This window comes from Nomascus leucogenys, chromosome 11 (assembly GCF_006542625.1).
Source record: "Nomascus leucogenys isolate Asia chromosome 11, Asia_NLE_v1, whole genome shotgun sequence".
Classification (NCBI taxonomy): Eukaryota; Metazoa; Chordata; class Mammalia; order Primates; family Hylobatidae; genus Nomascus; species Nomascus leucogenys.
Window position 1 is genome coordinate 23,699,166 of NC_044391.1, and position 14,099 is coordinate 23,713,264.

At 35.7% G+C, this 14,099-nt stretch overlaps 1 protein-coding gene across 4 annotated transcripts in view; it reads right to left on the reverse strand.

Annotated features, from left to right (window-relative positions):
- HEPACAM2 (HEPACAM family member 2) overlaps positions 1-14,099 on the reverse strand; it is a 43,938-nt gene that overhangs the window by 9,820 nt on the left and 20,019 nt on the right. For all 4 annotated transcript variants that reach the window (XM_003252477.3, XM_030822089.1, XM_030822090.1 and 1 more), the window contains one exon: positions 10,214-10,510. In XM_003252477.3, coding sequence (XP_003252525.1) covers positions 10,214-10,510 — 297 coding nt within the window. The remainder of the gene's footprint in view (positions 1-10,213; positions 10,511-14,099) is intronic.

The window sequence follows — 14,099 nt, forward strand, 5'->3', positions numbered from 1 at the left end:
TCCTATAAAGGAGAGATTATTTTGTCATCCTTTCCAATAGATGAGGAAGCTGAGTCTTGCCCAAGGTCACGTGGGTTATAAGTGGTAGAGTCCAGATGTTACCCCAGATTCTTAACACTTAATGATGCCTCCCTTTAATATAATTTTAACACAGCTTATTAACTGTGGCTATGTTAACACCAGCTTCAGGCTATAATATGTTTAATTATATAGTTAATCTATATAATAGGAAGTAGTTTTAACCTCCAACAAATGAAAGTAACAGATGCCTTCCATATTACCATGTGAATCAGATATGGGTGTGGAAATAAATCATGACAGTTGCTTGTCTCTGTCCAGATTAATGTGGGAGTGAAAGTCATGTGATGCCATTTCCATTCAGCAATGGTGAACAGCCTGGAAAATCTGGGTGTGGTAAAGACCATGGTGGCTACACAGCTCTGCAATAAATATCCAGCCTGCACTGTGTCATCTTTCATCATAAAATCTCTGCTGAGATCTCCAACAGCCAAATTAAGGGAGGAAGCCTTAGTCTTTTCTTTCCCTCAGTGTGAACCTACATTAACTCTCTCGGCTTTTCCACCTAGAATACTTCCATTTCTTAATCTTACAGGAATCTTTTAATAATGTGGTGTAGATCATATGTGCAAAAATCGAGTAAACACATCATGGAAATCGGTTATCTCTTCTAATTTCCCAATACAGCACCATTCACATATTTCCCTTAAGTCCTAAAGAGTTCGACAAGGTTGTTTTTCATTATCAAAAATCTTCACCATTTCTGATGGGGAGTTTATAAATTTCTGACATGCATTCAGAGAACTGCGTTCTTAAAATGTTCTTCTATGGGATTATAATAGCTGTGTCCTGCTTATTGCCTTTAAACAGATTTTAAATTAAACCCTTTCAAACCTTGGCTAGAAGAAATAAATGCAAGGCAGCTTCAAATGAACTAGAATGGCAATTTATTGATCCTAGATATAGACTAGAACATCATGAAGCTTATTAGATTATTTTTGCCTTATAAAAAGTTGTAGAATAATTTATATTCTCCCACTGTTAGAAGGCTGACCTTTTAGTTTGGAACCACTTTGCACTTGGGTAGTCTCTTTGTGAGATCTTAGCCTTTTCTCAGATATGATTCTCTTGTGGGATTGTTCTCTCTAAAGAGCTGTGTAACTTTGGGTGAGCCCCTTGACTCTCAGGGTTTTGATTTTTACATTAGTATAATGAGGAGGTAAGAGTGACTGGCATTTAAGTTCTCTTCTTGCTCTGATACTCTATGACTTGGGGGAGCCAGAGAAGTTTACATGAAGTTATGTAAATAGGACCCAATATCTGTGGCATGCTAGTAACAAAGTCTTCAAAAAATTGCACGTATATATATGTTATTTTAATACAACTTATAAACACACACAATACACTTTTAAGTTTAATTTCCATTATTTTTTCCCTCATTTCCTCAAGTGTAGGCAATGTAATTATAGAGCAACATTTTTCTGAGTTTTAAAACATAGTAATTTCATTATCATTAAGTCCAAAATGTCTTCTAATTTTCACTGCAATTTCTTATTTGACCTATGGGTTTAGAAGTCTGTTGCCTAATTTTCTTAAGTTTGGGAGTCTTCTAGTATTGTTTCTATTATTGATTTTTAGTTTAATTTCATTCTTGTTAGAGGGCAATCCTTTGAAGTTTGTTGATTTTTTTAAATAACTATACAAATAGACATATGAAGAGGGTGCATTCTGCAGTTGTTGCATGTAGTATTTATATTATTTCAACTAGGTGAGGCAGGTTTTCTCTATCCCTACTGAGTTTTTGTCTGTTTTATTAGTTACTGAAATAAATATGTTAAAATCTCCCACTTTGTGATTTTTTTCAGTCAATTTTTGCTATTTATTAGGTGCACTTCCTAATGCTTCTTATCTTAAAGAATTTATCTAATTCATCTAATTTTTATATACATTATCTTATACCAGTACAGTAAGTCCTCACTTAACATCAGCTGATTCTTGGAAACTGTGACTGAGCAAAACAACATATAATGAAACCAATTTAGCCCTTGGTTAATTGATATAAACAAGAGCTAAGTCTCTACAACATATTTCTGGTCAGAAAAATATCAAGAGTTCTACATAAAGATCCCAAACCCTTCTAATATCAAACACTGAAGTAAATGTGAGCTATACATACACTGAATAAATATTAATAAAAACAAGTAAGATCATTATTTACTCCATTTTTGGTGAATCCGTGAATGATGGCAGTGATAGTGGTAATGGGTTAAATCAAGGAATAAATGTTTACAAATTGAAAATTGTAAAAATCACCTCCTAGCATCATGCAGTTCAAAAACTAACATCACAAATCTGGTAGTCTTGCGGAGCACTTTCATATCACATCATTTATTGTCATGCATTTATATGATTATCCTAGTCTTTATAAATTTTTATTTGACAATCATTCGTATTCATTCATTCATTCATTCTCCAACCTGCTTATTCTAGTTCAGGCTTGCAGGTGGCTAGAAGCTTATCCCGGAAGCCCAGGACACAAGGCCGGAACTAGCCCTGGACAGGGTACCATCCCATTTCAGGGCACACTCACACACATACCCACACTAACTCAGACAGTGACCATGCAGATATGACAGTTCACTGAATGTGCACATCTTTGGGATGTGGGAGGAAGCTGGAATACCTGGAGAAAACCCATGTAGGTAGGGGGAGAAAGTGCAAACTGCACACACACAGTGGCCCCAGTGGGAATTGATATTTTTTCTCATCAATATTATAATGAAATGATGTTGAAATGAAATAACATTATTAGAAGACCTGCTATATATAGCTACACTAGCTTTCTTTTTTGTATGGTTTATCTGTTCATCTATTTAATTTCAACCTTTCAGTATCTTCATACTAAGGTGTGTATCCAGTTTGACATTTGTTTTTTACTTGGAATATTTAGCACACCAAGACCTACTATGATTAGTAATATATTTCAGTTTAGATCTGCAATCTTATTGTTTTTTCTATATTTCCTACCTTTTTATTTCTTTTCTCTCTCCTTTCTTGTCCTAATTTAGATTAATCAGAATTTTATTTATCTTTTCTTCTCTATTTCCTTGTTAGTTATACATTTTTATTTGTCTTTTAGACTTTAAGGATTAAAAATTCTAATCAAAATTAATAGTTTTACCATTTACTGCTTCTACGACACAATAATTAGTTTCATATTACAGTTGGGAAATCTAAGACTCCAGGACTCAAATTTGAATTTAGCAATGTCTAACAACAATTCCATGCTGTTTCCACCACTCTTACCTAATCATTATAGAAGAAAGAAAATCCTTCTCCCAAACGAAGCCCAAATCTACTCAGTTCTACCAATTGAAGCAATGACAAATAAATCAAATCCTCTCTGTATATGATGTCATCTTAATTGTTTGATGAAACTCTCACATCTCCCCCTGAGAATCCTCTTCTTCAGATTCAGCATCCCCAGATCATTTTGTTGTTCTTTACATAACTGGATTGCAGATTCTCTACCATCCTAGAGGTGCGCTTTTGGAAGCCCAACAAAATTTAGTCAATTTCATTTCTAAGATATAAATTTAGAAGGACCCATACTTCACTGTGGTTGTCAATAAGATAAAGGCAAATAGAATGCTCTCTGAGACAGTGACAGTGATAAAAAAGCAAAAAAAAAAAAAAAACAAAAAAAACAGAAAAACTGGTAAGAAATAAATAATAAAAAAGAAAGAATTAATAAAAAATACCAAATAATAGAGTGGCAAGATTTAACATATGTCATATGATTTGGGCATCACTTTTAGCAAGTGAATTCTCTATTTCATCATTTTAGATCTGACAATAAAATCAAAACTAGCTAAGGGAATTTTCAGATAATGCACAATTAAATATGTATTAAATATTATATATACATAAAATCAAATGTACATTTGTTTTCCATTTACAAAAGAAAATTCATACCACCACTTACAGTTACAGATAAAGAAAGAGTCTCAGAGGAACTAAAATATTTGCCAGAGTCAGTAAGTCCTAGAATTGAGAGTAGACAGGTTTTTTTCTGACTGCAAGTTCAACTTTTTTTCTGTTAATCTGTGGTCAAAGATTGGTTTTTCCAATTAGTAGGTAGGCTCTTACATATCAGTTTTTCCTCTAACTTTTTCTGACATCAGACTTCATGTGCTTCAAATCTTTCACTTCTTAGTAGCCAGACTGCCATCACCAAAATTCTATAACCCCTGAAGACTCCTCAAAAAAGAATTCAATGCTAATTTATTCTATTCAAGTTTTTGCAATGTGCTTTATCATCAGCAAAACTGCAGGAAAACACTTGAGTAGTCTCGGCTGTTTTTTTCCCTCTTAAACTTGAACATATGCTAATAATTACTATTTCCAAGCAGTTCCCATTCTAATAGTGAAGCTTCACTCTGGCTGGCTTCAGCTCTCTGCCAGACACTTCTGTGATTCTCCAGTCGGGCAGTAGGCTTAATATACAATGACTGGATGTCCTCGACTAGATAAGATACATATGTTCCCTTCTCCTTCATTTTTAATTTTTTGTCCCTTTTGATATGTATTTACTAAAATGACCTAGTTTGCACACATTCTGTCCTACAGAGGATCCCACTCTTTCCCTCCTCCGTTACTTCCTTATTTTTCTAGGCTCCTTCCTTATTGCTCTCTTGCCTCTTCCCTTGGCCTGTGTTTGCCCTACATCAGAGAGCTTTCCTGTAGTGACCAGTGCCTGTCAGCCCAAAACCACGGCTGTGGCAAAGGCCAAGAGTCTTCCCCATGGAGAATGAGGAACAGGGACAATCCTTTTCTTGGAAGAAATGATCTTTCCTGTTAGTCCTCTTCTCTAGAGCATTCTGGCTCTCTGCTCTCAACACTGCTCCTCTATCGCAGAACACACAAGATTTACTAGGTCCAGCATCTGAAATTTGTTCCTTTCACACACACAAAAAGTGCCAAATATGTAAAGGATCAAATCAAGGGGCACAGTTGTTGTGGTCTCAGCCATAGGCAAGTGTTTTTGCAAAGATGAGCTTCCAGAACCTGAACTTGAAAATAAGACAGCAGGAAATTCTGACCCTATTGCCATAGAGAATGTATAGGGATCGCTTCTGCAGTTCTGGACACCTGCAGGAGCTTCCTTCTTTCTCCTTTCAGAGAGTTTATACTATTCTTTAGCACACAGCATGCCATTCTCCCCATTATTTAAACATGATGGACTCATGTGCCAAAGCCATAGTGCAAATGCTATTTGCCTCCTCCTTAGGCAAACAAATAAAATGGAATAACATGTTAAGTGCAAATATAGGCAAGAGGTGTGGTATCCATGGTATTGCAACCCTGCTGTTTGAGACTGCACTCAATGGCAGGACAGCCATATGCTACCAGTCTGTGTATCTATTTCTAGATCAAAATGAAGTCTTGAGATCTCTCTCATCCAATCTGTTCACTGATTATGGCAGCTGACTCATGTCCCTCCGGAGATGAAGGTGCCACGTTGAGGAGTGTGCCATTTCCACACTCCATCATAGGCCCACCTGATAGACACAGTTGTTCAATGCTGGATGCTCATGGAGACATCACCTTAGGTCTCAGGGTCTGAATGTCAGATTTGCAGTTCTATCTTAACTGTCATTTCCAAAGGCCCAATGTGAAATACATTTCCTAGAGGCCTTGACTTGAGAAATTTCCAGATAGAAAAAATTAGTAAATTCATTCTCCTGTCTTGAGTCTTTTTCCTGTTCTCCTCTTTAAGAAAATATGGGGAATATAAATAAATGTAAAAAATGGTAGCTTTCTCAGGATCATGTAAAAATTGAAAACATTTCTATTATGGCTAAATCTCAAACTATGCCCACATGGCCTTAGGGAATTCTATTTATACAATTGAATGCCTTCATTAAATGTGAACATTTGAATACTGATCAGATGATTACATTTCCATAAACATTATCTATCTATCTATCATCTATCTATCTATCTATCTATCTATCTATTTATCATCTATCTATCTATCTATCTATCTATCATCTATCTATCTGTCTGTCTATACATTGCATGTCACAATAGCAATTTTGGCTCAGTTAAAACTTTAAAGTAGGGACATCTGCATTCAAGGAAGTCCGTAATTAAGGTAATAAAATCTTGTTTCGCAAAACACAAAGCTAATTTATTATTTTAATAGCTATTCTTTTCTTGAAACATATCATAGACATTATTTTCAGTTACAAGTATTTCCTAACTTTGCATTAATATGAAATTATACACATTGTAGACAAACCAGAGTATCTCTACGTACAGAGCATTAAATTAGATAGGTGATGAGAAAGTACACGTACGTAGCATTAAATTGGATAGGTGATGAGAAAGTGACCCTATACCTACCTTTTAGAAAGACCATATGGTTTCATCAACATTCTCAGTTATATCAAAGGAGGCAGTTTGTATAGTGGTTAAAAACAAGGGCTTTGGGCTGGGGACGGTGACTCACGCCTGTAATCCCTGCACTTTGGGAGGCCGAGGTGGGCGGATCACCTGAGATCAGGAGTTTGAGACCAGCCTGGCCAACATGGTGAAACCCCATCTCAACTAAAAATACAAAAATTAGCTAGGCATGGTGGCACATGCCTTTAATCCCAGCTACTTGGGGCACTGAGGCAAGAGGATCACTTGAACCCAGGAGGCAGAGGTTGCAGTGAGCTGAGATTGTGCCACTGCACTTTGGCCTGAGCAACAAGAGTGAAACTTCATCTCAAAAAAAAAAAAAAAAAAAAAGGCTTTGAATTCAGATATTATTTATCACCTACTAGCTGTGTGAACTTGCCTATTGTCTCTATTTTCTTTAGGATATTTCCATGGAGATATAAAAAGGTCAATTAATATCTCCAAATAGACGTGAATCATAGTCCAAAGAGGTGAAAGTCACCGTTTGCTGTAGTCTTAGAAAGGCAGAAAAACACAGAACTAATTGTTCTCTCCAGACTTCCTCTCCCCACTGAAAATCTGGGCCCAATAAAACTTGATTATTTCCTGACCTTGTCATTTTCTTTCCATATCTGTGACCTTGGAGTCATCTCTGGCTCCGTTTTCCTTTGGCTTCCACGTCTTATTGCTAAAACTTTTTGGTCAGCCAAATGTTTTGCCTTATTAAGAAGTAAGAGGTTAATCTCTTACTTACAACTTCACCTTTTAAATGATTTCAAATTCTCCACAGATCTCAAGAGTTTATTCATCAGAGTGGATGGAGAGTAGACTCAATTGATAGTTGCAAGTGATGGTCATTTATAACTATAGGTTGGTGTATACTTTATCTGTACTGCAGAGGTTCATTGACTTTGAAACTTAGAAAAAACAAATATATAACAAAACACATCAATACTATTCCTTTTCTTTGCCATTTTGTTGCTGTTTGAGTTAAAGCTCTGTGGACATTTGGGGGTTAGAAAATAGCTCTAAACGCCACAAAGAGGTCACTAATATTGACAACTCTGAATCCCTCTGAAAAATAAGCACCTGCTCTTCTTATTTACTATAATAACAAATGCTTGGTCTTTGTACAGGTCAAACAGGTTTTTTAGATTTTGCAAAAGGCAATTATCTGACGTTAAGACTGTAGCTGTCTTTATACCTTGGTAATAAGATCTTAATCAAATATTGGGGGCTTCTGATATGAGAATATCTTGGCTAAATATTAATGTGGAAAGTTTAGGCAGTGGGGAAAGCCTTACTGTAGTGCACTTCTACACATTACAGCCATGTTTTCACTTGCAGTGAGCACGAGAAACAAGCAGAAGATGACACCTGGATTGCTACTATTTTACGTGCTTAATTATGGCTTGCTGTACAATTATGTCTTGGTTTCCTACTGAGGTGAAAAGCTGGTTAAGCCTATAAAAATTTAATAAAATAGAAAGCAAAGGATGTACCTCAGCTGTTTATGTGTTTGCCACTCATGTTAGACTGTGAGTAGGAATTCTTATTAGGAGGAATTACCTTTCTCATATGTTATTCTTAGTGTCTACTCCAATATTTGGCACATAATGAGTGCTAAAAAATGAATGAATGGGTGCTTAATTTACAACACCCTAAAACACATACTATTTTTGGGTCTGCAAGAAATGTATATTATTATCTACTGCCCAAATGAAGCAACTCAGGTAAAAATTCTAGAGCTGCATTGTCTGACATGGTAACCACTAAACACGTGGCTATTTACATTCATATTAAAATTAATAAAGATGAAATAAAATTAAAAACTCAGTTTCTCAGTTGCATAGCAATGTGTTAAGTGCTCAAAAGCCAGATGAGTTTAGTGGCTATCATAATGAACAGTGCATTTTCTTCAGATGAAAAAAACCTCACCATGACAATATATACATCCCAAAATACCTAGGTGATTTTTCCTCCTAGTACCTTAAGGAGTCCCTATGAGGAACCCATCCACTATACATTTCTTTATCAACCTGTAGGTTTGCGATAGTCTTATAATTCTTCGTGGCTCTTTAGGCACTTTTTAGTAAATTCAAAACGCTCTGGAGATAAAATGTACTAAACAAGTGGTTGTCACGCTTTTATGTGCTGAATATTCAGATTCTCAAGTGCTACCTGAAAGGTCCTGATCCAATAGGCCTGAGATGTCTTAATGAAGCTACATTTTTAGCGACCTCCCTAGGTGATCTTGATGCAGATGGCCCAAGGGCAACATACTGAAAAATTGAGCCTAAGGATTACAAGAAATTATATTGTTGCATCACTTATTCAACAAAACATATTGAGTTTCTCTGTATTATGGGTCTTTTTCTAGGTACCAGTGCTATAAAGGTGAAGAAAGAGAAGGCATCAATAGAAAGGATATTAATGAGTAGTAGCTTTTATAAACTTGTTCTTCCACCAGTCATAGGTACCATAACCACCATGTCCTGTCCAAACCTGCCCCCAGATTTTGCCCAGGTGGCATTTGATTTGTGTGCAAAGGAGAGTCTGAGAAGGACTTAGTGGTAGTAGAAGTAGTCATAGAAGAGGAAGAAGAAAAAGGAAAAGGAGAAGGAGGAGTAGGGAGGGAAAGGGAAGGGGAGAGGGAGAAGAGGAAGAGAATACAAAGAAATAAGTAAAGAAAGACAAAAGAAGGAAAGAAGGAGAGAAGAAAATGTATCTGAGAAATAGGAAGGAAGGAAATGGACACAACTCGGTGACTGAATGTGGGACCAGGAAATAGACAAGAGGAATGAGTCTGAGAAGACACTTAGCTTTCTGTCTTAGGTTGGTAGTTAGTAGGGCCATTCACTTAAATAGGCAATACAGACAGAATAGCAATTTTGGGGGAAAGAAGATGGTTTAGTTTTGATATATTGGACCTGTATGGTGCTTCTGGCACTTCCAAGCAGAGACATCCAGAGGCAGCTGGGTGTACGGTTTTAGAGCTTTAAAGATATAGATTTGGGATGTACCAGTGTTACACGAAGCCATGGAAATGAATGAAATCATACAGAAAATCATACAGGAGAATAAAACCATTCTGTAGAGAAAGAAGAGAAGATGTAGAAGGATGAGGATTTGGTGGACATCAATATTTTAGGCAGTAATTCTTAACCTTTGCGGGTTGATGACATTTCTGAAAATCAGATGATTTCTAGAGAAAGCCAAATTTCACAGGCTTACAGAATTTTGTAATTTCCAAGGTGTTGAGACTCCCCTTGTGAACTTCCGTAGATTTCGCTGTTTAAATGGTGAAAGAGGAAGGGGAACCCATGAAAGACAGTGAGAAGGAGAATCAAATAGAAGTAGGAAACCCAGATTCCCAACTCATAGAGACTTATTCATCTGACCTAATGCAATGGTAGATATAAACCCTCTAAATGAGCAGTTTGTTTCTCTTATATTTTTGTTCATAAAACTAGGAAAGCAAGAGTGCACATTTAGAAGTAATTTATGGAATTCTCCTTTTCTTCATAGCCCTTCACAATTGAATTGAATTCCTCCCCTATTTCATTTCGAGTTTTTTTCTTTGAGTCATAGAAACCATGGCTTAGTTAACTTTGGAAAGAGAGATTTTTAGAGTATATGAATAATCCCACAATGATTTTCTTTTCTACCTAGGTATAAGATAGGGGAAGTGCAAGGCCAACATACATTCATGTTTTATTAGGATCCCTTCCTTGTATGTCACACATACCTACAGAAGTGATGATAACTGTGAAATGAGTTTCATCTTGCCTGCCGGTTATGTTGTTGTAAGCACAGCACACATAGTCCGTTGTCTTCTGGGCTACTTTCTCAGATGCAACTTCTAAGCGAGGCCCATGCTTAATGATATATGTAGTATTGTCAGTCCTCCTAATCCAGGAGTAGGTGTTGGGGGGATAAGAATCAGCAGAACAATCAAATAGGATGGCCTCTCCAAGGTCAACAGTAAACACTTCCCCTACTTTTAGCCCTTTATCAGAATTCACTTGAAGTCCATAAGGTCCATCTGCATCAATATAAAAAAAATAGATAAGTAACATAAGTAATCACAACATAGGTTTTGAGTTTGGGAGAGCTTAGTAGCATTTTACTGTTTTTGAAAGTTTTCATCTTAGAATTGGATGAGCAGGTCCTTGCTTAGACTCCCAATAAATGATGAGGACCTAAATATGTTTTATTTTGATATCCATGAAAGTGAAAATTATTTGAGATTTGATTTGAAATAGTGATTTGAACTAATCTGAAATAGTAAAAGCCTGAAACTTCATATATAATTTTACAAATACTGTCATCATAATTGTGATGCTAAGGTTTTGAGTAATGTATTGATAAATCTGCAATCTTGTAGACAAATTCAATCTTTCTGTTTTTGTGTGACTAGCTTATTTCTATATGCTGATTTATTTTATTATTATTTTTAATTGAGACATGATAATCATACGTATTTATGAGGTAGTGTGATGTTTTGATCACATTTTGATACATGTAAACAGTGTGTAATGATTAAATCAGTCTAATTAGTACCTCCATTACCTCAAACACTTATTATTTCCTTTTGTTGGGAACATTCAAAGTCTACCATTGTTGCTGTTTGAAAATACGCCATAAATTGCCGTTAATTATAGTCACCCTATAGTGCTATAGAACACAAGAACTTATTCCTCGTATCTAGCTGTCCATTAACTATTTTTGTGTCTATTAACCAACTTTTGGTTACCCCCCACCACCCCACCCTTCCCCATCTCTAGTAACTACTATTCTACTCTCTATGTCTATTAGATCAACTTTTTAGCTTCTACACATTAATATTTCTGAAATAGTCATTGTACTTGAAAATATTTTTACAAGAGATTATGGCCACTATTTTCTCTTTAACAACCATACTTTCAGTATTATCTATTTTTCTTCTCAGTGCTAGGGTAGGCCATGTAAATATTTATAAAAGACATTGTTTCACATGGGACACTGTGCAAATAGACATAGGGGTGTTTGGTATTTTTACAACATTTTAACAGTTAAAGAATTTTTAAAATTCTCCCACCCACACCCCAGCTAAGATTAGGATTCCATTTGAAAAAAAAAATTACATCTTCTTTATCATTAACTACTTAACCCCTGGTGTTTTTTTCCATATTGCAGTACTCCTGCAGCATTTTACCATTTCTATGGTGTTAGGTTGCCAGTAGGTGAAGACACATTTCCCATTGCTTTCTTCAGAGAATAAGGAAAATTAAAAAAATATTCTTCTCCTAGATAGGTTTTCTCATTCAGTCTAAATCCTGGCTTATAGTCGAAAAATCTTCGAGTTTTGGGTATGCTTATGTTCACCTTTCAGCTGATCATTACCAACATTTATTGGATATCTGCCATGAGAAGGCACTTTAAGTGCTTATTCAGATACCAACATTTAATATTTAAAGCAACCACCACGAGGTAGATGTTATTATTCTTATTTTAAGATGAGGAAAGAGATATGTAAACAATTTATTTGCCCATGGTCATATAGCTATTAAATAGCAGAGCTAGGACTCTACAATATATGCACTTAATCATTCACATTACTTCTCTAAAAAGAAATAAAGTATAAGTGGTATAACTTTCTATATCATAATGGTTTGTTGTTGTCTAACTATAGTACTAGTTCTACAGTCAATTACTAATTATATATTAATATTCTATAATCATCCAATCAAGTAATGAATCAAATGTTTGTTTGAGAGATGATGCTAAGTATGAGATAATGTATTTAGTATACAGGAGATAGAGGTATAAGACATTCATATTCTTAGGGAATTTACAAGCTACATATGGCTATGGATGGTTTGCTCAGTAATGGCCTAATCTTAAAGGTCCTGATTTTTTTAAAAGTATAAGCTATTTATCTCTCAACATATAGAATAATAGAATGTAGTAACTAAACATTAGGGTAACTAATTTTTTCAATCACTAGCTATGCATTCTTTAGAAGTCATTTGAATTTTTTGGATCTCATTTTCCTCACCTTTTAATATAAAAAGACAGGTTAGAGAACTGATTGCCAAGATTCTTTCTAACCCCTTCGAAACACCTCGGATTCTTGCCATGCCATTAAAAGTAATGGCAAAAACTGCAATTACTTTTGCACCAACCTAGTAAAACCATTTTGGATATTGGCAAACCAATCCCAAGTTTGCAGATTCCGAGAGTGGTTCTCTATCATGGCGGCATTTTCTGACCAATCTGCCACAGAGGAGACAAATTTTCTAGGCTATAACAGAAAACGAATATACAAAACAATAGATTAGCTAGAAAACAGACTAATCTATGTTTTCTTTCTAGAGAAAAAGACTTATGGAGAAATGTGAAGGAACCATATGGGTTTTTATTAATATACCTGCATGAGATAAGCCTGCTTTCAGAAAGCAAACAGAAGTTAGTACTTTCAATTTAAAGCAATTAGGAACTGAAGGTACAGGATTAAAATAAGGAGAAATTTCTGCCCCTTTCCTGTTACTGAATAAGAAGCCTGTTCTCTCATTTCAGGCTGTGACACAGTCTCAGGTGAAACCATGATAAAAGGTTTAGAACAATATGCTGTCAAATGGAACTCTTTTATTCTGAATTCCACTAAACAGTAAGTAGTGTAATGGGAACAAAAATTTGTTTTTGCTCGCTCAACCGAAATCAATATTGAGATTACTTTGCACATGGTATGAGTCTAGGCATAGTGAAGACATCTGAGATGTTGACCACATACTATGTACAGCTGTTATTTCAGGCCCTGTGGTTCAGAAGGGACCCTTCATGTTGTCAGCATTGATAGAACATTAGGGAAGGAAAGATCACCAAGCAGCGGGCACGGTTATGGTTCACGCCGAAGGAAACCAGCAGGAGGAATTTACCATAGTTTGGGAGAGCAAGAGACCTGAGTCTATGTACAAAAACCAAAGTCTGAGGGTCTTTCTGAGAGTAGAGCAAGGCAGACTTGATAAAGAAGAAAAATGTGGTCACAAAAATACAGCCACTCAATTTAGGTCTTCATCTTCCCCCTGCTTTTCAGGGTATAGAGAATGGGGCTATAAAAACAAACTGTCTAGTAATTTAATACACATGAAAATGAGTGTTACTCCTTTTCAAGTGTGCTGACATTGCTCAAAACTTTTGGGGTAATTCCTCATTTGGAGTTGCCTTAGGACCCTGCAGCATAATGGAGTATTCTCACAAGCAGTAATTCTTCAATTTCAATTTCAGAGGGTAGGTTTAATTTGTAGAGGAAGCCCATAGTCATTTAGAGCCAAGGCTGGTAAATAAGGTCAATTACCTAATTTAATAAGATCATTCTGGTTTAAAATAAAAATACCTTTAAAGAAAGTAATCTGATTATCTTATGTTCCTTAATCATGTTTATTTTGATTTTGTTACTTCCCCATTTATTGGGTTTCATGATTGGCTAATTTTTTCTCTTCTGTCTGTTTTATTTATATGCTATATCTGGCTCTTCAGAAGCGGCCTCACATCCCTCAAACTTCCTTGCCCCCACCTCAACACCTCTTCCAACTCTTGGAACCTAACACTTTGAAGCATTTCAGTTCCTTGCTTCTGATATGTTTCTTAAA